Source organism: Gigantopelta aegis, chromosome 11 (genome assembly GCF_016097555.1).
Source record: "Gigantopelta aegis isolate Gae_Host chromosome 11, Gae_host_genome, whole genome shotgun sequence".
NCBI classification, from domain to species: Eukaryota; Metazoa; Mollusca; class Gastropoda; order Neomphalida; family Peltospiridae; genus Gigantopelta; species Gigantopelta aegis.
The window spans coordinates 18,639,434-18,660,919 of record NC_054709.1 but is presented as its reverse complement, the minus strand read 5'-3'; the positions used below and the strand labels follow the sequence as shown (position 1 = coordinate 18,660,919).

At 38.4% G+C, this 21,486-nt stretch overlaps 1 protein-coding gene across 2 annotated transcripts in view; it reads right to left on the bottom strand.

Moving 5' to 3' along the window:
• Nucleotides 1-2,530: 2,530 nt before the first annotated feature.
• LOC121385663 (serine/arginine repetitive matrix protein 2-like) overlaps nt 2,531-21,486 on the bottom strand; it is a 53,144-nt gene continuing 34,188 nt past the window's right edge. For both annotated transcript variants that reach the window (XM_041516426.1, XM_041516427.1), the window contains 9 exons: nt 21,189-21,236; nt 17,499-19,280; nt 16,694-16,798; nt 15,872-16,271; nt 15,216-15,272; nt 12,648-12,763; nt 9,592-10,536; nt 6,408-6,464; nt 2,531-6,028 (listed from right to left, as the gene is read on the bottom strand). In XM_041516426.1, the coding sequence (XP_041372360.1) occupies nt 5,911-6,028; nt 6,408-6,464; nt 9,592-10,536; nt 12,648-12,763; nt 15,216-15,272; nt 15,872-16,271; nt 16,694-16,798; nt 17,499-19,280; nt 21,189-21,236 (3,628 nt within the window). In that variant the 3' untranslated portion in view covers nt 2,531-5,910. The remainder of the gene's footprint in view (nt 6,029-6,407; nt 6,465-9,591; nt 10,537-12,647; nt 12,764-15,215; nt 15,273-15,871; nt 16,272-16,693; nt 16,799-17,498; nt 19,281-21,188; nt 21,237-21,486) is intronic.

The following is a 21,486-nucleotide window of genomic DNA, read 5'->3' as shown; positions in this document are numbered from 1 at the left end:
GTCCCCCAGGCAGGCAAAGGTATATACAAAAATCCACGGGCCTGCTGATATTAATAAAAATGTTATAGCCACTAAGGCTATATAGAAACATATAGCGAAATTAATTGTGGTCTATGACCAGAACAGTCCAGTGGTAGAGCACTCGACTGAGGTGTGATTAATTGTCCTTGATGGGTTTGTTTGTAAAATGGGGGTTAAAACTTTGTTTTTTTATTACTAGTATATATATATTGTTTTTGTAGGATATTGGAAATACCACACACTTAGCAAAATCTATTTTGTTTTATTAGTTAATAAAGAAACAGGAGTGGACGAAAATCTATCATTTATTTTATTATTGCATTATGTAAAAAAAAGTTGGGGGCAGGCATAAACAATACTACATGGTATGTACTACATATGTGGCTGATATACTATTTATCAAACTGGATTTTTTTCATAAATAACAGACCATAGCATAGGTGGAGCACAGCACCACATCAGCAGTGCATAATTTCCAAGCAAAAGGACTGCTTCTGTACTAAAGTAGTCTTTAAGATCAGAATTTCAAATTGTAAAATTATGTTCTCCAGTCGGCATACATCACAGGCTGGGGCATTTGAATCTATCTGAAAGTGCTGATGTGCCATCGGTCTAGGATCTATCCCCGTATGTGGCCCATTAGGTTATTTCTCATTCCAGCCAGTGTGCCACAACTGGTATATCAAAGGCTGTGGTATATGCTATCCTGTCTGTTGCATGGTGCATATAAAAAATCCCCAAGACTATATATGTCAGAATAACCACGTTTGACATCCAATAGCCAATGGTTAATAGTGCTCTAGTGGTGTCGTTAAACAAAACAAACTATCTGCAAGTGATCAGAATCCTCTGCACTGCTATACCAGCTATGTTCAACATTTCATGTATTCTTTCAGATGTGTAAGAACATGTTTATCCAATCCAGTATTAATAAAATAAAATGAAAGTAATTTACAAATTATCTACAATGTTCACAAATTATCTGCATTAATTTAAATCCTAAAGTTTGTTTGCTTTGTTTAATGACACCGCTAGAGCACATTGATATATTAATCATCGGCTATTGAATGTCAAACATTTGGTCTTTTTGACATATAGTGTTAAGAGAGGAAACCCTCTACGTTTTTCCATTAGTAGCAAGGGATCTTTTATATGCTAATTTAAGCCCTAAAGGACACCATCCATTGTACAATGATTCATGAATCACAAAGAAAAATCCATTGTACAATGGTTCATGAATCGCAAAGCAAAGTTAAAGTTTGTTTTATTTAATGACACCACTAGAGCAAACTAACATACTAATTATCGGCTATTGAATGTCAAACATTTGGTAATTCTGACTCTTAATCATCTGAGAAAACCTGTTCATAGGCAGGATAGCACATACCCATGATATACAAATGCAGTTATCTATTAATGTAGAATCCTTAGTTTAAGGACACCACAAACCAGAGAACAACAGTGCACACTTATACACATGTCATAGTAAGTTTACTTCTAAATATAACAAAATGATCAACAGCTTTCAAAATGTAAAATCTTAACACAATTGTTATACTAAACTTGTTAACATTAAATGTTTGGTGGACAACACATTTTTACAACTTTCAGCTGTTCATTATATTACAACCATCACCTACTTGGTAAAAACATGAACAAGTATTTTGTACATCAGGTAAAAAGCATACTTTTGATAGAGTTCAATCAAGAAAAGTATTGGTGAGATGATTGACATGCCCATCAGGAGCTGGATAGAGAAGCGCACACATTAAAGGGACAGTCCTGAGTTTACAACCATTGAAAAATGTTTCCAACCAACAGAGCCTTTTTGATGATGTAACATACAAATTAAATACATTTTCTTATTTAGAATATCAGTGTCCGTATTTACAAAGTGTTTGTTGTTGTTCTAATGCTTGTAGTAGCCCAAACCGGATTTTACCTCGTAATAATTTCGTATGTACAAAAAATATATATCACAAATTAAATTTAAAGTGCTACAAAAATATCAATTAAGAGGATTTGAACCACAGACTCTCAGTACGAGATTCCAGCACTCTACCAACTGAGCTAATAGGGAAATTTCCACTAGCTACTGCCAGTATGAGCATTTTATACGAACATTACTACAAGTATACGACTGCAAACACATTCAATATACAGACACTGGTATTTTAAACAAGAAAATGTATTTAGTATCAAATAGTAGTTGCTAACAAGGCTCCGATATCGCAAACATCTTACAACGGCTGCAAACTCAGGAAAGTCCCTTTAATATAAGACCGCATTAAGATTCATTGATTGATATGCAATCAGCTATTTCCATATGAGGCACTCCTATTATGTGGCATCCTCCTTAGTACCGTAACTGTAATGAACTTTCATTCATATATTTCAACTTAATTTCATGCTTATATCCAATTAAGGTTCAAGCAACGCTGTCCTGGGAACACACCTCAGCTATCTGAGATGTTCATCCAGGACATTGGGTTAGTGGTTAGTGAGAGAGATGAGGGTGTAGTGGTCTTACACCTACCCATTGAGCCGTTAAAACTCACTCTGGGTGGGAACCGGTACCTGGCTGCGAACCCTGTACCTACCAGCCTGTAGTCCGATGGCTTAACTACGACACCACTGAATCGGGTTGAACTTTGACAAGAGTGTCAGTAGCAAGACCCAAGGGGGAAAAAACCCATCACCTGAATGCCACAATTAACATGGAGTAAAATACTGTGAAGTAGGTCTAATGAATGTCGTTTTAAGATGGATGATTGTCACAGTGGTTTTGTTCAGCACTGAGTACAGCCCCTGAAATAACCTGTAGTCAGACTAACCGATTAGTAGGTCACGTGGCATTTCTTGGGTGTAATAAATTCATTCGTTTTGAAATTTCAACTAGAATGCAAAAAACATGGGAGGTTGCCGATTTTCAGATCGTACTAAACATTGACATTTTCAGATCGTACTAAACATTATAATTTTCTGTTAATAAATTTCAGTGCATTTGGTGGTTTAGTAGGACCCATATAATTTCCACGAGATGAAATATTGTGAGATGTAAATTTAATTAAAATGATGTTGGTGAGAATTTTTAACCCCATACGAAATTTGATAAAACATAAATAGAAACATTCTATATTGTCTTGGTAGGCCTATTATTTTTTAATTAATGCAGTTGCCTTAGGAGAAGATAGTGAAAACCATGCAATGCAAACGAAAATGTTATCACAAACGAAGTGCATGTATGGTTAATGGAAAAACACCAAGATATACATATGTGTTAGCATACAAGGCCTAGTGTTGGGGCAAATCCTCAAATTCAGACAAAAACAATAGAGACAGTAGGGCAAAATGTGTTAATCTGAGACCTTTTTACCATGAATTTTCTTCATTCTACTCTCAAAATTATATAGCTGTTTGGCAGTAATGCTAGTATGAATAAATGTTATTATGCAGATTGGGGCATTTTCATTTAATTTGGGCAAAAGCCAGCCTGCCCCCCTCCCACCCCCCACAAAAAAATAGTAGCCTGTACGCCTATGGACATATGTAACCGATAAAAGTTCTGACCCATGATTCGCGAGCTGGAATAATGACATATAGTTCCTCATGATGTATAATGGGCGTATGCCTAGTACAAGATAACAAAGAGACTTAAATGCTAAAGTTTAACACTCGGGCATCAAAATAAACATAATGGACCACATTTACAAAGCCTGTTTATGTCTTACACATGTGTAACTACCAACGTTTTAAGACTAACAGCCTTCGTAAATTTGGCCAATTGTCCAGGGGCCTAATTCACAAGGTCTCTTAGGCTCTGCTAGACAACAAAGCATCCTCTTTGCAAGTCTTTTAGCATTGCTCTGCGATATCATAAAGTTGCGAGAGTTTAGTGCACTAGGCCCATGGTTACTGCAAATCCAGACCTAGTAACCAATACTATACATGTAGTAACCTATAGGCTACAACAAATTTATTAACAGTCCAGGTTTGAACATATCACTCTCCTCATAAATCACTCTTCTCACAAGGCCAGACACCATATGACCGTAAATAAAAAGTGTTGAGTGTGTTGTTAAATAAAACATTTTCCTTTCTTCATTCTCATAAGGTCCAGGCGGGTGATTTGTATTCCATAGGAATAATTTTGAGTAAAGCTCGCAGATGTGGACAAAAAGATGTTTGAATAGCATGCATTAAACAATCAATGAATCGGTATAATGATGATATTCAAACTTTGGGATCGGCTGGGGTTGAGGCTCAAAACACACCGAATCACGATCTGGGTCTGGCGAGTGTGGTAAAGACGCCATGTCTGGTGTATTTTCACATCTGCGTCTGTAACTGATATATGTTATCAGGATACAGGGTTTCTGCCAGAGGGTAAAACAGGTATGGTGCTATACCCAAATGTTTTTGTAGATTTTTTTTTTTAAAGTTAACCTTTTGACAAATTAATTACTCGTATCATTTTACTGTATGATTTTCTTAGCCCCAACCCTAAACTTGACCCATTTTGTTTCTTGGGGAGGCCCCCATACCCCCTGTTGACTGTGGCTGTATTCAATTCCATAGCGCCATAGTCAAAAATTTCATTCTGACAGAAACACTGGTATATCAATATAATCGACGGGAGTAATTGTAAGTATTTATACCAGACTTGAGTTCCTTTATAGCAGTTGGTAACACTTGACCTCAGTATTTTAGGTAGTATTTAAAATGGTATCCAACAATTTCCAACGTTTGTGGTAAACTGGTGCCTCTTACGTAAAAACTGTTCACAATACCAGCTGACATATTTCAGAATTATGAGACCGTAAAGTTGAGACAACGAAATATAAATATTTATCAGTGGGAATTTGCACTTAAAAAGTACTTTTCACAAGACTATTAGAAGAGTTCAGGCACAAAACGCGATATAAACCATTTTCTTTCTTGTTTTTAGTTAAACCCATTATTGTATGACAGTAAGGGCTAATCGTAGGCCCGCTGATTTGCCGCAAAACGTGATTGATCCTTATGAAATTGTATTGGGTAAATCCCATTTAAAAAAAATCAAAACGCGATATACGCCAATTAAAAAAATCACTTTTACTGAAAATGAAAAAAATTTATATATCGCATTTGGCGTCTAAACTCTTCATTTGTTTTCAAAATCAAGCATTTTGTATGGTAACAGACAAATTCAAATGCTATTTGTTCACAGTTGATTCATTAGCAGGCAGAAGGTTGTGATTTTTTATTATTATTATTGTTGCCACTACCCATTTTCTATACTTACATTTATATATTTTGTTTTGCTGCAATAAGTTTATGGGATAAAGATTTCTATTTTTAATAGCATAAAGATTTGCTATTTTTTACCCCATTTTCATTTTTTATCCATAAAATTCACTACTTCCATACCAGGACAAAACTTTTTGGTGATTCTCCATCTGTTATACTTGTAGGTTCAAACCGAGGGCCTACAACCAGAACATGTTACATGAATCATCCATTATTTCACAATTTTCTTAAAATGTGGTTTTGTAATTTTTACTGGGGTTGCGGATAGGACATACAATGTAATAGGAGTGATGAAACATTATATGGTAATAAAAGTGCACACATTTTGGAGTTTCTGAAATTCTTAAGAATTAAAACTTGTTTTTCTGTAAACCATGACTTTAAACAAAGCTAGTTTTGATTGTCAGCTATCGAAATGTGAGTGGACTTCACACATCATTCAAGTATCAACATTACTTTTTAAAATATTTTTCAGCTCAGACCATTCTTTTTAAATGTTTCATCTCAAAGTATTATTTTTAAAAATATGCTTCAACTTGTACCATTATTTAAAAAATATTTTTTCAACTAAGACCACAATTTTTAAAACATTCACAAATGTCAAGAACTCGATGACGTGGATCGTGCACGACGATGTCCCCTGCTTCTACTGCGACTCCGACTACTACTGCTGTAGTGACGACCTGACCTTGACCGTGACCGACTGTGACTTCTTCCACTGTAAAAAAGAAAGAAGGAAAAACAATCATCAAATATCTCTTTGTCAGATTATTCATTACTAGGCGACATGCAACAATATGTGGGATGGAGGGGGGATTGTTGTTTGTGGGATGGAGGAGGGGGGAATGTAGTTAATTATTGTTTTAAGGTTAACTTTATTACAAAGTTAAAATCAGACAAAAGAAATGTTTTGCCAAGTTGTCAAATATCAGGAGATGGCATTTGGAAGGTTTCCATTTGCAATAAGGTCTATTTTATTTTAAATTTATGAATATTATTGAAAATCCTGTCACTTTAAAACTGGTGAATATCAACCTAAAACATTTATTGTCACTGGTACATGTATGTGGTATCTACAATTATAAAAACCTTCTTACCGTCTGCCTCGGTCACGCTTTGGAGACTTTCGTGAGTACCGGTTTCTGGATCGGCTCCTGAAATGTTTTGTTTTTTTAATTAAAATTAAAAGTTATAACTTAAGAGTTAAAATTTGTTTTGTTTAATGACAACACTAAAGTATATTGACTTATTAATCACCAGCTATTGGACATCAAATATTTGGTAATTCTGACATAATGTAAAGTTTGTTTTATATAACGACGCCACTAGAGCACATGGATTTATTAAACATCGTCTATTGGATGTCGAACATTTGGTAATTCTGACATAAAGTCTTAGAGAGAAAAACTGCTACATTTTTCCATTAGTGGTATGGGATCTTTGATATGCACCATCCCACAGACAGGATATAGAACACACCACAGCCTTTGATATACCAGTCATGGTGCACTGGCTGGAATAAAAAAATTCAGTCATTAATCAAATGCAAATAATGCTTGCCTGCTAAACTTAATGTACAGAGTGGGATATGTGTGTGACAGATGACTTGTGTGTGATGGATGACTATTAGTCATCCATCACACACAAGTCATCCATCACAAATGATGAACATAAAAATCATACAAACTGATATGGAAAGCCACCGTAAAGCTTATTATTATCGGCAAAGTTAACGACACCACTAGTACACATTGATTTATTAATTATCGGTTATTGGATGTCAAACATTTGGTAAAATGTTCTGATATTTATTTTTCCATTACAGGCCTTCAGAGTACACCATATTGGTAGCGTGTCGGTAAAATCACTGCAATTTCGTTTCCCATGATTATTATATCGAGTACAAGTATTCAACAAAAATAACATATGTACTGTAAATCATGTAATTAATACGTCATGATATTATTGCATCCGTACATGAGTGAACAAAAATGCGTATTTTTATTAATGTGTCGGGCAAAAGTCCACATCACATAAAAACAAAAGTTGTGTTGTTATTATATTGTTTGGGCTTCATCTTTCATGTTAATAGAAGTCAGTAGTTGTTTTCACAGCTGCTACATAACCTGAAGCTAATCACAAGGTGGGTCGACCAGGAAGTAGTGTAATTAGTATAACTACACCTTATTGTTAAGGGTATGCCTCGCACTTTTGTGTGGTGATTGCTTCTAATTAATCACCAGTAGGAATAAAAGGTAAATGGGTCACTATTATAGGGCACAATATTTCATGCGAACGCAGACGTATTATTCTAACAAATGTTTTAGACTGATTTTATACACTTGATGCGCAGCACAGGAATAGACGTTAACAAATGGGATATGTTGCAACAGTGACAACTTGCGACCAGTCTAAATTAAATGCCATGTATAGAATCGAGCCAAATGGTTTGAAGAAATACGCACGGATTGTTGGTTACGGTTATATAATTTTCTACTGTTTCATTTTTAAAGGAATATATTTAGTAATAAAATTTGTTGATTATAATTTTACAAATGTTCAAAACAGTTTAAATGTATACAGTAATCCAGAAGTAAGAAAATTTGAAAAATACTCACATCGCAAAATGAGCTTTTTAAAAACAAAACATTTGGAACATCACTGTATTATATAACCGCTATGATATTCCAGGAAAGTGAAAATAGAATGACAACATCGAAAGGGAAGAAAGATTCTTGAAGTATTCACAAAAAGACGTTTAAAAAAAAAAAAAAAATTGTATATTGTTTCATCTTTATATTATAAAAGTTTTATTTTATTTAGAAGTATTATACTATTTATAGTAAAATCCTGCACATTTTCTGTATTGGGAATGAGATTAAACAAAATGCGTCAAGTTATTATTGCGTCGATGTGTTCACCGCATTTTTCGCATTAATTATTACTTGCTCGCATTAATTTCATGATTTACAGTATCTTTTTTTTTTTGAAATATGTTTTTGATTTCGCACTACAATCACGAGACCCGATTCGGTTTGCTGTGTTAACCGAACTTCTCAGTGTTCTGGTTCAGGTAAACCCGAATCAGTTACCACATATGCTAAAATCAAATGCTTTAAGCATTTGAACCAAAATCACTGGCACTGTTTACTTGCAATATATCTCTTAAATGTAGCGGTCAAGAAATAGTATTTAAATTCAAATATAATTGTGTACAAAATATTTAATCTTCTGACTACTGTCACCAAAGTTGACAAAAGTCGACATCACGCATATGCTGGAGTATTGAAGGTGGCAATCGAATAGGCCCCACTATTTCCTGTAGTTTCATTATAGGAGGAAATGACGTAGACCTAAATTATTATTTTTTATTTAGCTGTCAAAATCACAACAGTATGTTGAAAATCACATGACTTGGTTTCACAGAACCTAAAACCAGTTTCCGATCGGTTTCCATGATCACAAGGTACGGAACCGAAAAAGTGTTTCCCATGAATCCTATGGCCTGTATTAATAGCAAAGTTTCTCTCATCCTCGGGTATATAGAACAAAGCTATCCCATGAAAGAAAGCCATGTAAGAAATTTCTATCTTACATGGGATATCACACGCTTGCATTTAACATGACGTCATTGGTAATATATGACGTCATATTAATGTGAGGTGGTGACGTGAGGTCATTAGACACAGTTTTAAATTAATATTTTGTTATTCAAACCTTCATGAAACAAACACGGCAAATACGATAGTGTAGTTTATTTATGACAAAATGGTCAAATAAAAAAGTTACTTGTTCAGCCATCTTTGTCTGTGTAAAATAATGGTTTATTTTACCGAATGAATGAGAGAAAAAGACTCCATCATATGCGGTCATGTGGGATAGAAAAAATACACCCGAGGTGGTGGAAATTTCGACCTGGGACGAGGCTTGCCCAGTCTCATGGTCGAAATTTTCACCACCAGGGTGTACGTTTTCTATCCCACATGACCACACTTGATAGAGTCTTATAATCTTTCATATGCACCATCCCACTGACAGGATAGCACATACCATGGCCTTTGATATACCATTGGTGGTGCACTGGCTGCAACAAGAAATAGCCCGATGGGCTCACCAACGGGGATCGATCCCAGACCCACCACGTGTCAAGTGAGCGTTTTACCACTGGGCTATGTACCACCATATCGGCAAGGTGTACCTCCCGGGTGTTGGGAAATAATTGATGAGGATTGTATTCAATTTAGTGGTAATTACTTCTTTGACAAATTTTTTTTTAATTACCTTGATAACGATCTTCGACGGGATAATCGCTGTGGCGACCATTTCCGTGGCGATTTTGACCGTCTTTTTGGTGGAGACACCGACATGCGACGTCTTCTCGACCTAGATCTCGATCTCCGATGCAGGGATGATCGGCGTGGCGACAGTCGGCGTGGTGACAGTGGCGAACGGCGCCGCAAGGGAGATCTTCGTCTGGGTGATGGCGTCCGTCGTCGTGGTATTGGTGATCGGCGTCTTGGCAACCGCGACATTGCTGGAGACCGCCTTGGTGACCGTGACCTTACCGGAGACCTCCTTGGTAATCTTGACCTTACTGGAGACCTCCTTGGTGACCTTGACCTTACAGGAGACCATTTGGGCGGCCTCGGTGGTGACAATTCAGGTAATCTCCCTTTCTCTACAGAAGACACCACCCGCCTTTGAGGTGACGTTCTCGTTTTGGGTGATAAACGCGAACCGGATCTGGATCTGTTGGGACTGATGCGCTGATCTCTCGTTGTTGGAACTCTCTTTGCATCAGCGTGGGAGTCGAGTTGTTTCCTGTCCCCACTCCTAGACCGTGAAGGACTTCTTTTCTTCCTCTCTGGAGAATACTGCGAGGAGCTGGACGGAGATGATTCAGAGGACGAGGATGAACTTCTCCCTCTAGCTCTCACTTCACCAGCTGACGATGATCGAGAACTAGAAGAGGACGACGACCCCGATCGACTCCGCATGACCTCCGGTTCCTTCTCCGGTGGCAGTTCAATGTCGAGATATTTGGCTGAGTGTTTCGCCGGTATGTCCGCTCTCTCCAGCCTGGGTGCCGCCTGTGTCTTGTGCATGCGTGGACTTGTCGCCCCATGTCTCACGTCGTCACTGGGTGATGGAGATCGGGATTTCACTTGTTTTTTCGGAGATGAAACCTTCTTTTCGGGAATCGGCTTAATCTGCCTGCCTACTTTCCTGAAATTAAAACGAAGCAAACAGTAAAAAGTATGAATTAGCTCCAATGAAACAATCGGTTACTTGGCTCCAGAATACTGTAGAATCTCACTGGGTCGAACTCGGAATGGTCGAATACATTGCAATGCTCAAACCAAGAACCAAGTACCAGAGTTACACTCACACACTGTTGACTAAAAAATTAGGTCGAACTAGTTACCCGACTGGTCGAACACCTTCTCGAGCAGTGGCTGGGTTTCAAGCTAACAGGATTCAACTGTATTTACAATGAATGCAGTCTTTTGGTAAATATTATACACTAAACTCATGCACTAAAAAAGGTAGCAAAGAATTATTTTGCATATTATATAGACATAATAGAAGAATGATATATTGTTCTGAGCCAAATACTTATAACACTTTTGAAAGCTAGCCTCAAAGTGTCAATATAACTAGTATATAGTCTAGAGACTGTTAAATTTGTTGTGTTTAACACACTATTAGAGCACATTAACTAGCCATCAGTTAATGGATGTCAAACATTTGGGAATTATAAAAAAATATACTTCAAAAGAAACCCACATTTTAAAAATTTGCAGCAAGGGATCATATAATTACCTGTATATGCACTTTCCACACAGACAGGTTATGACCTTTGATATAACAGTTGTGGAGCACTTGTTGAAAGGGGACAAAAACCCAATCACAGAATGGGTCTGCCAAGAGGATCAATCATTACAAGTAAATTAAGGCGTTTTGGGAGCAAAACTTGTTTTAAAGGAGCTGATCCTTAAACATTAAAGTGTTGTCAAGGATCACCCTTCCCACAGACAAATTAGTATTTAAACCATAAAATGTTGTTTAAAATAACCACCGTTTGGCAATTTTCAAGCAAATATTGGCTAACACGAAACTTTTTTGAATGTGAGCTCTGTGTTGTATTCTTTAAGGTGGGTAACATGGTACATTTTTGCTACTATGAATATGACTGATTTCTCTAACAAATGTGTCACTTAGAAAATAACTGAAAAGCTATGAGGCTATATTGAAAGTGCCCTGCTTATGAAAATATTTCCAATTCATGTTTATGAAACAAATGAGTCAAAAACATTATGTAGATTGTATTTCATGTGTAATCTGACTAATGAATGGAAACATTAAATGAATGAAAGGGACGTTCCAGCCATAGCAAACAAACAACCAATTTATCAGTAGAACTAATCTGAACACTGCAACTATCAAAAAAAATATTACCATGGATATTTTAGCCCATATACATGTATGGGTAATAATAAATAATTATATTGCTTATAATGGAAATCACATAACTTAAAAAAAAATCAGGCCAATATCCTTCAAACTTTCCAATAAAGTTAAAGTTTATTTTATTTAACGACACCACTAAATCGCATTGAAAGAAAGAAAGAAATATTTTATTTAACGACGCACTGAACACATTTTATTTACAGTTATATGGCATCAGACATATGGTTAAGGACCACACAGATATTCAGAGAGGAAACCCGCTGTCGCCACTTCATGGGCTACTCTTTTCAATTAGCAGCAAGGGATCTTTTATATGCACCATCCCACAGACAGGGTAGTACATACCACGGCTTAGTCGTGGTGCACTGGCTGGAACGAGAAATAACCCAATGGGCCCACCGAGGGGGATTAAATCACATTGATTAATTAATCATCGGTAACTGAAAGTAAAACATTTGGTAATTCTGATTCGTAGTCATCAGAGGAAACCCACTACATTTTTCCCAATACAGCAAAGGATCAAGAGATCTTTTATATGCACTTTCCCACAGACAGGATAGCACATACCACAGCCTTTGACCAGTTGTCACTGGTGGGAACAAGAAACTCTGCAATAAAGTGTTATTCCATATCAGTATGTCGAGGGAGAAAACATAATTTTAAATACTACTGACTATTATTACACGAACATCTCTCTAATCCGGACACCCACAGGAGCAAGTAAAAAGTACAGTTTTAAGGGGCATCCACATTAAAGAGGTTTTGTTCTGCACTGATATTTAAAACATCCAGCTTTCGGGGACTTCCGGTTTTGAGGAGTTTCACTGTATTTACATGTATTAACTGGAAAAGAAAAAGGTCCATACTTTGCAAGTTCACATGTTGCCATAGCAACTTGATCCAGTGGCGGCAATGGCGGTGTCCGAATATTTAATCTTGAAGAACCTGTGTCATTATGCACGTGACCATTCCTGTTTTCATTCTGTAAAAAAAGAATAATGCAGTGAACATAAACTGTATTTAGGCAACCTGTGCCCCCAAATCAAAGTTAAAGGGTTCTTTTTTTTTTAAACAACACCACTAGAGCACATTGATTTATTAATCATCAGCTGTTGGATGTTAAAGATTTGGTAATTTTGACATATAGTCTCAGAGAAGAAACCTGACACATTGTCCATTAGTAGCAAGGGATCTTTTATATGCACCATCCCACAGACAGGATAACACATACCACAGCCTTTGATATATCAGTCGTGGTGCACTGGCTGGAAGGATAAATAGCGCAATGGGCCACCGACGGGGATTGATCCTAGACCGACCGCGCATCAACCTGTGCCCTGAAATCAAAGGCTGTGATATGTGCTGTACTGTTTGCAAATACATAGAATACAAACACAAAGGGTATTTTGACTGGATTTGAACCTACTTCATCTGCATGTATCTGCTTAGAATTTGCCTTCACAAGAGAGTTTTCAATATTAACTACAGTGAAATTCCTCTAAACCGGACACCCTCGGGACTGAGTAAAATTTCCGGTTTTAAAAGGTATCCGGTTTAGAAAGGTTAATTTCTGTACTGATTTTTAAAAAAGGGACCAAGAAAAATGTCTGGTTTTGGGGGAATTCCAATTTACAGAGGGTCCGGTTTTGAGAGGTTTCACTATAGTTGCTTTCTTCAATGCTTTCTTTTCTTTTTTAAAATTCTGTAACAATGCAATAAATATTTAGTTTATATTTTAAAAAAAGGAAGAAAACTTAGTATTTTCTCATCAAAAAGTGAAAGTTTGTTTTGTTTAACAACATCAGCATTTGGTGTTTGTGACATACAGTCTTAAAGGAAGAAAGGAAATGGTTTATTTAATGATGCACTCAACACATTTTATTTACAGTTAAATATGGCATCGGACATATGGTTAAGGACTACATACATGTATATGAGAAAGGAAACCTGCTGTCACCACTTCATGGGCTACTCTTTTCGACTAGCAGCAAGGGATCTTTTATATGCACCATCCCACACAGGATAGTACATGAAATGGCCTTTGTTAGACCAGTTGTGGAGCACTGGCTGGAACAAGAAATAGCCCAATGGGCCCACTGAAAGGAATCGATCCTAGATTGATCACGCATCAAGAGAGCACGTTACTACTGGGCTATGTCTCACCCCTAGTCTTAAAGGAGACCCGCTTCAGTTTTCCATTAGTAGCAAGGGATGTTTTATACGCACTTTCCAATCAGAGAATGGGTTCACTGAGAGGGTTCGATCCTGCGACCACAACACTTCAGGCAAGTGTTCTACTGACGTAGCCAGATTCCACTGCTCTCATGAAGAATATTTTACCTCAATTCAAAAACTACATGTATTTGCACGCCTCCAATTTTTTTAAATGTAGCAGGTTTCCTCTCTAAGACTGTATGTCAGAATTACCACATGGTTGATATCTTCTTTTTAAATTTTTTACTTCCATGCTTATATCAGGCTTAAGCATACTGTCCTGGGCACACACCTCAGCGATATAGGCCGTCTGACCAGAGAGTTAGTTGTTAATTGTTAGTGGTTAGTGAGGGAGAAGTCGATGTAGTGGACGTACATCTACCCATTGAGTCGTTAAACTCGCTCTGGGTGGGAGCCGGTACCTCAGCTATCTGGGCTGTCTGTCCAGGACAGTGGGTTAGTTGTTAGTTGGTCCAGGAGACTGGGTTAGCTGTTAGTGGTTGGTGAGGGAGAAGTCGATGTAGTGGCCGTACACCTACCCATTGAGTCGTTAAACTCGCTCTGGGTGGGAGCAGGTACCGGGCTACAAACCCTGTACCTACCAGCCGTATGCCCGATGGCTTAACTACGACATCACCGAGGCCGGTGTTTGATATCCAATAGCTGATGATAAATAAAATCAATGTGCTCATTATGGTGTCCTTAAGTTAAAAAAAACTTTTTTCTCCTCCAATTTTCAATGGACTTTGTATGAACATCCCAACATCCAGTCAATTGTGAGATATGTTCACTGTTCAATAGGTGTATTTATCAGTAAGGCTATATAGGTATATTTATCAGTAAAGTTATATAGGTATATTATCAGTAAAGCTATATAGGTATATTTATCAGACGAGAGCTATCAGCTGAGCAAAACGTTACTTAAGACTTTTTGCTCAGCTAATAGCTCTTAGCAATTTCACAGCACACAATGGGCTAAGTTCTGAACTAGTTGGCTTATGACTGTCACAATGTCATCCTGATGCAATTTTCGTGTTTCCATTGGTCAGTTGGTGAATTCAGCTTAGCCGATAGTTCACATAGCCTGCACACAATAAGATCTTTGCCACGCGTGGTAAAAAAATATCAAGGCTAAAAGCTACATTTATCAGCTGAGCAAAAAGTCTCAAGATTAAACATTTATTGATAAAGTTTATGAATAAAGAAATTGTTTGACATACATGTCTTGGTGTTTCATCTTCTTCAGGTTCTGGGGGTGGCTGCCATTTGATTTTTTCCTGAAACACAATTTTAGAAAAATAAATAAAATAGAATGAATGAATGGATGAAGGAAGGAAGGAAATGTTTTATTCAACGATGCACTCAACACATTTTATTTATGGTTATATGGCGTCAAACTTATGGTTATGGACCACACAGATAATGAGAGAGGAAACCTGCTGTCGCCACTTCATGGGCTGCTCTTTTCGATTAGCAGCAAGGGATCTTTTATATGCACCATCCCAGTCAGGGTAGTACATACCATGGCCTTTAATATACCACACATTTGGTTAAGGACCACACAGATATTAAGAGAGGAACCCTGCTGTCGCCACTTAATGGGCTACTCTTTTCGATTAGCAGCAAGGGATCTTTTATATGCACCATCCCACAGACAGGGTAGTACATACCACAGCCTTTGATATACCAGACGTGGTGCACTGGCTGGAGAATGAATGGATGGATGAATCAATAAATCAATCAATTTTTACCTGAAACGCAATTTTAGAAACATAAATAATGTGGAATTAATGAATCAATGGAATGAATCAATGGAATGAATCAATCTTTTTGTTGGTTACAACCAAGACAAACACTACAACAAATGAACACATACTTCTACTTTTGTTTTCTCTTTCGTCTTCTTGTACTCGGAATCTGAACTGGAGGATGCATATCTGCCTTTCGACCGTGAACCTGTCCTTGACCTTGACCGTGAACCAGATGATGACCTTGAATGAGAACGTGACCTCGGCCGTGATGCCGATTTCGACCGTGACCTTGACGAAGCTGATGACCCCGAGGTCGTCTTGTTTCGTGTTGTCACGGCAACTGCCTCTGGTAACTTGACGGGATCGGCTGCCACAGGGATTTCCGATGCTCTGGCTAGATCGTACTGGATTTTACTCGTGCTGTTAACCAGTTTAACACACTGCATGTTGGTAGCAGTAGAAGACTGGAGGTCAGTGCTTGCTACACTTGCCAGTGGCGCTGTTGGTGAAGATAGTTTCTCTGGTCTGCAAATACATTTTACATTCCAGTTAATATCAGGTGCGGATGGGGGGGGGGGGGGGGGGGGGGGGGGGGGGGGGGGGGGGGGGTGAGCGAGGGAGTCTAGACCCCTGCTAATGATTTAATAAAAAGTAGCTTTTTTCAACTTATTTTAAAATGCATTCATTACAATTTACATTTACATAGTTGCATGCAGACCCCCACCCCCTGCAAAAAGATCCTGGATATCACATTATTGGAGTGAAGATCCAGGGGACCAAGGCTGTATAGACAGTTAACGTGGATTGTTTATTTTAAATGAAGAAATAGTTTTTAAATATTCTCAAAGTTGCTGCCTTAAGAAGTCATCTATTTATCTAAATGTATTTTTACATGCAATCAATATCCCACCATATTTTTTTTTTTTCCCTGAAAAAGTTAGACGAACCTGTTGGAAGCAATGGCTGGTTCTTTCTGAACTTTGGTATTTGATTTCTGTCCAGGTGTCCAGTGGGATGGTGGAGGACTCTCGGATAACCGTCGAATCACTGGTCTGAAAAATACACGAGAATCTCTTTTTATCCTGTTACCACTAACATTACATTGTAACTAACACAGGTCAAAATTTTAATTTTGGGGAAGAATGGCAAGTGTTGCCTTCAGTTTATTAACTGAAAGTAGGGCATGAAGGCAATTTGGAGGGGCATGATGGCAAACTTTTCCTTCAAAAGAGGGGCACAAAGGCAACTTACTTTCTATCAAGTTTCTTAGACAAAAATGTTATCACCCTTGGCCTTTAGCCTATGCAATTTGTTGGATATGGATGCCTTTTATCATATTAGCAATGATAATTTTACTATTTCTTACATATACAATGGACATCATGGAATACATGGCAAGGGCACAGTGGCAAACCAGAGAGGAAACCACACCACTGACAATATGGTATATATGGAAATAAAGATTAGTTTTGTCGTAAATATATACAAAAATAAGTATTTAGTTAGGAATTATGAGTTTAAAACCATTTTTGGAGTTCGTAAATTTAATTCAAGTTTATAAAAAAAATTACCCCCCCCCCCCCCTTAAAAACGTTTTTCACAGTAACCACAAATCTTAATTAAAATTAATATTTAAATATATAGATTTGTTCCATCTTTGTATCTTAAATGGATATACTGAAACCATATTAGTATTTTTTTTAAATAAATTCTTTTGACATCATTAAAAATATACAGTGTGTTCAAACATACTTTGGCATGACTCTTCTTGGATGCCCAACATCCTTACGACCTCTGGCAGCGGAATCAGAAGAACTTGATCTGGAACCTGACCGGTGATGACGACCAGATCCGGAACCGGACCGGCGATGACGACCAGATGGTACAGGTTGTGTCTTGCCAGCCAGGCGACGTCTCCTGCTGGAATCAGAAGACCCTGAACTCGACCGTGACCCACCCTTCTGCGATCGAGCAGCAAGCACTTTGTCATTTTTCGGACGTCTGGCTTTGGAATCCGAATCTGAACTCGAAGGTGACTGGGATTGATGTGTGTGCAACCGTGTCCCTGGTGCCTTGTTCACTTTTCTATGTCTTGCACTGGAGTCCGAGGAACTGGAAGCAGATGGCGCTCGAGGTCTAGCTGGTCTTGCTGAAGGTATTCTGTCATCCTTTTTACGTCTCTCGTCAGAATCTGAAGAAGAACTCGAGCCAGAGGATCTGTGCCTGCGTGATCTTACAGGAAGAGCACTCTTCTGACCTCTCACTCTCTCAGACGACCTTGACCGTGATCGTGACGATTTCTTGCCTCCATGTTGTGGAAGCCTGTCCAGCCGTTTCAAGTTTTTCGTGCTGACTCTCTCGCGAGAAATTGACCTGTTGCCGCGGCGTGGTGAATATGACCTTGACCTCCGGTCATGTGGTCTTGATGGAGAGAGGTGTTTGGATCGCGGTCTAGATCTTCTCACTGGAGATTTAGATTCAGATCTGACCCGAGATGTTTTAGGAAAGTTGTTTCGGTCTTGCGACCTGATTGGACTCCTCTCTTTGGAACTGGAACTTCCCCTCCGTCGCCTGGGCAACTCAGGTGATGATGGTCTGTAACCACGGACATTTCTAGATTTAGTCAGCGATTCTTGTTTAGACCTAACTGGGGACATCCTACCACCTCTCTGATTTCTCAACCTTTCTGGTGACCTAGATTCTCGTCTGGCCCGCACTGGAGAAATCCTTTTTCTAATCCTCTCTGGTGACCTCGACTCAGATCTGGCCCTTGTTGGTGACATTCTTTTTGGCCTCCGATTTCTCAACCTTTCTGGTGACCTAGATTCTCGTCTTGATCTCACTGGTGACATCCTCTTTGACCTCTGATTTCTACCCCTATCCGGTGACCTAGACTCAGGTCCAGCCCTTAGTGGTGACATGCTATTTGACCTCAGGCCTCTCAACCTATCTGGTGACCCAGATTCTCGTTGTCCCCTGATGGGCGACATCCTGCTGCCCCTCTGACCCCTAGATCTGTTTGGTGACCTCCTGAACGTAGACCCAGGATCTGGAGATGGGGATCGCTCTGCTCTTCTTCCATCACCCCCCCTACCCGGTGGATCAGCCTCTCTCCTGTAGGCAGCCACTCCAGGGAAGCTGCGAGTGTTCGACCCAAACCTGAAAACCTCCTCGGTCTCAGCTCTGGTTGTATCTTTCTCAAAGAATTCTCTCGGATCGAAATCTCCTCTCTCCGACATCCGTTCCGGTCCGTAGCCTTTCATGAGCCTTTCCGCCGCCTCCTTCTTAGATTTGACAGTGTTACCACTCTGCGTGGCCGGTCTACCGAAATGGGTGTCGACCTCAGACTGTGAACTGCTGTCGCTGTCGCTGTCCGAGTCTGTCTCCGTTATCATTTTGTCTGCCTTCCTACGGTGTTGTTTCTTCTTCTTCTTTTTCTTCTTTTCACTCTTCCTGTCCTTTTCATCATGGTCCTCGTCCACTTCGTCGCCCTGCCCAGATTTGCTTTTGTGGTGCTTCTTATGCTTTCTGTGCCTGCAACAAGCAGTTTAAAGAAAATGACCAACTTCATTGCTACAGCAGGCCATGTCTTGTGATCATGGGAACCCATTGGAAACTGTTTTTAGAAAAATTATTATATATATATATATTATTTTCGCTGAATAGTCGTGCTCTTTTAATAATCTTTGGAAACCAAAACAGTTTTTGGTACATAATGGATAGGGACCACTCACACAGGGTCTCCTCCACTCAGAAGCCTTTCTGGAAGTCAGTATATGAGGCAATGACCATCATACAAGAATGCACTATAGTGGTGAAAGCATTGATATATAGGATCGGGGGTCTGACTCAGGACAGGAATAACCTATCAAATACAGTCAATTTTGAAAAGTATTAAAAAGGGAAAATTGGGGTTAATAAATTTTGGCTGTATCCTTAAAGAAAAATAGTAACATTCCTAACCAATATACATTATTAATATAATATAATTTCGGTGCAAATTTAGATGGGCTGGTCTAAAATTAATAATAATTATTGAAGAGTATTCATTAAGCCCATGGGAGGTTAGGAAGTTAGTGTTTTAAGGAAACTCATTGCACTTTCCAAAGCAGTGTTTGCTTTCATGTGTGCGTAAAGAAAACTGATATTGTATAGTTATTAGAAGTAAAATAAACAATTTACTTGGGTCTAGCCTGCTGAACAGGACAATAGAAGGAAATGTTTTATTTAACGACACACTCAACACATTTTATTTACGGTTATATGGCGTCAGACATATGGTTAAGGACCACACAGATATTGAGAGATGAAACCCGCTATCGCCACTTCATGGGCTACTCTTTTCAATTAGCAGCAAGGGATCTTTTAGATGCACTTTCCCACAAACAGGGTAGTACATACCACAGCCTTTGATATACCAGTTGTGGTGCACTGGCTGGAACGAGAAATAGCTCAGTGGGCCCAACGACGGGGATCGATCCCAGACCGACCACACTTTACCACTGGGCTACGTCCCACTCCCAACAGGACAATAGATGCATAGTCCTAATAATTCAAATCCTTTTTAAGTTCATATAAATTAAACCAACTATATAACTTGATCAATTGATCTAAACCAACTCTAACTGAAGATTGATCACAAAATTCTAATCGATTCCCAACATCTTCCTGAAAGTTTGTTTTGTTTAAGGACACCACTAGAGCACATTGATTAATTAATCATCGGCTATTGGATGTCAAACATTTGTTAATTCTGACTAGTAGTCATCAGAGGAAACCCGCTACATTTTTCCTAATGCAGCAAGGGATCTTTTATATACACTTTCCCACAGACAGGAAAGCACATACCACAGCCTTGGACCAGTTGTGGTGTACTGATTGGAATAAGAAAAAAACGCGATCAGTTGAATGATCCACCGAGGTGGTTCGATACTGTAACACAAGCACCTCAAGTAAGCACTCAACCCACTGAGCTAAATCCTGCACACACACACACCCCCCCCCCCCTCCCCCCACTCCAACACAATCCTAGTCCAGAGGTAATGGGCCCAGACATGAAGAGAGTTTTAAAAAAAAGAAATCAAGAAATTTTAATATTGGCCCAGGGTTAAGATTGCATGATGATCAAAATGTAATGGATGAGCCGAAACCATATTATAAGTTTTGTATGGAACATTTTGTATGTAACAATTTTTTTCAGCAAAAGATTGGATGAAAAATACCTCTTTTTTATTTAAACAGAATTTTTTTTTTTTAAATTTAAGAATTACGAACAACTTTCATTTCTGTGAGTCATAGGACCTATCACTTCAGTGCATCAATTTCATTATTTCCCAATCCCACCAGTGCTCAAAGGCTGATATACATTACAGACCTTGGTATGTGCTGTTCTGTCTGTGGAAAATGGAATTTGAAACATTCATTTAACATTTAGTAACTTACTTTTTGTCCTTAGAATGCTTCTTATGTCTGGACTTCTTTTCATCATTCCTGTGAGATAAGAATAGAAACATGGAGGCAATACATGATTAAAGTTAAGTAGTTACATTGTAAGTTCTTAATTAAGAAAATGTGTTTCTTCTTTTCATTATTGATATTATTCATACTTTCTTAGCACTAGTACAACAAAAATGCTACACAACCTGAGCCATATCTTTCACAACAGAAAATTGTCTCCCTTACCTGTCAATCAATCAACCATTTAACTCGTGCTTACATCCACCAAAGGTTCAAGCACGAC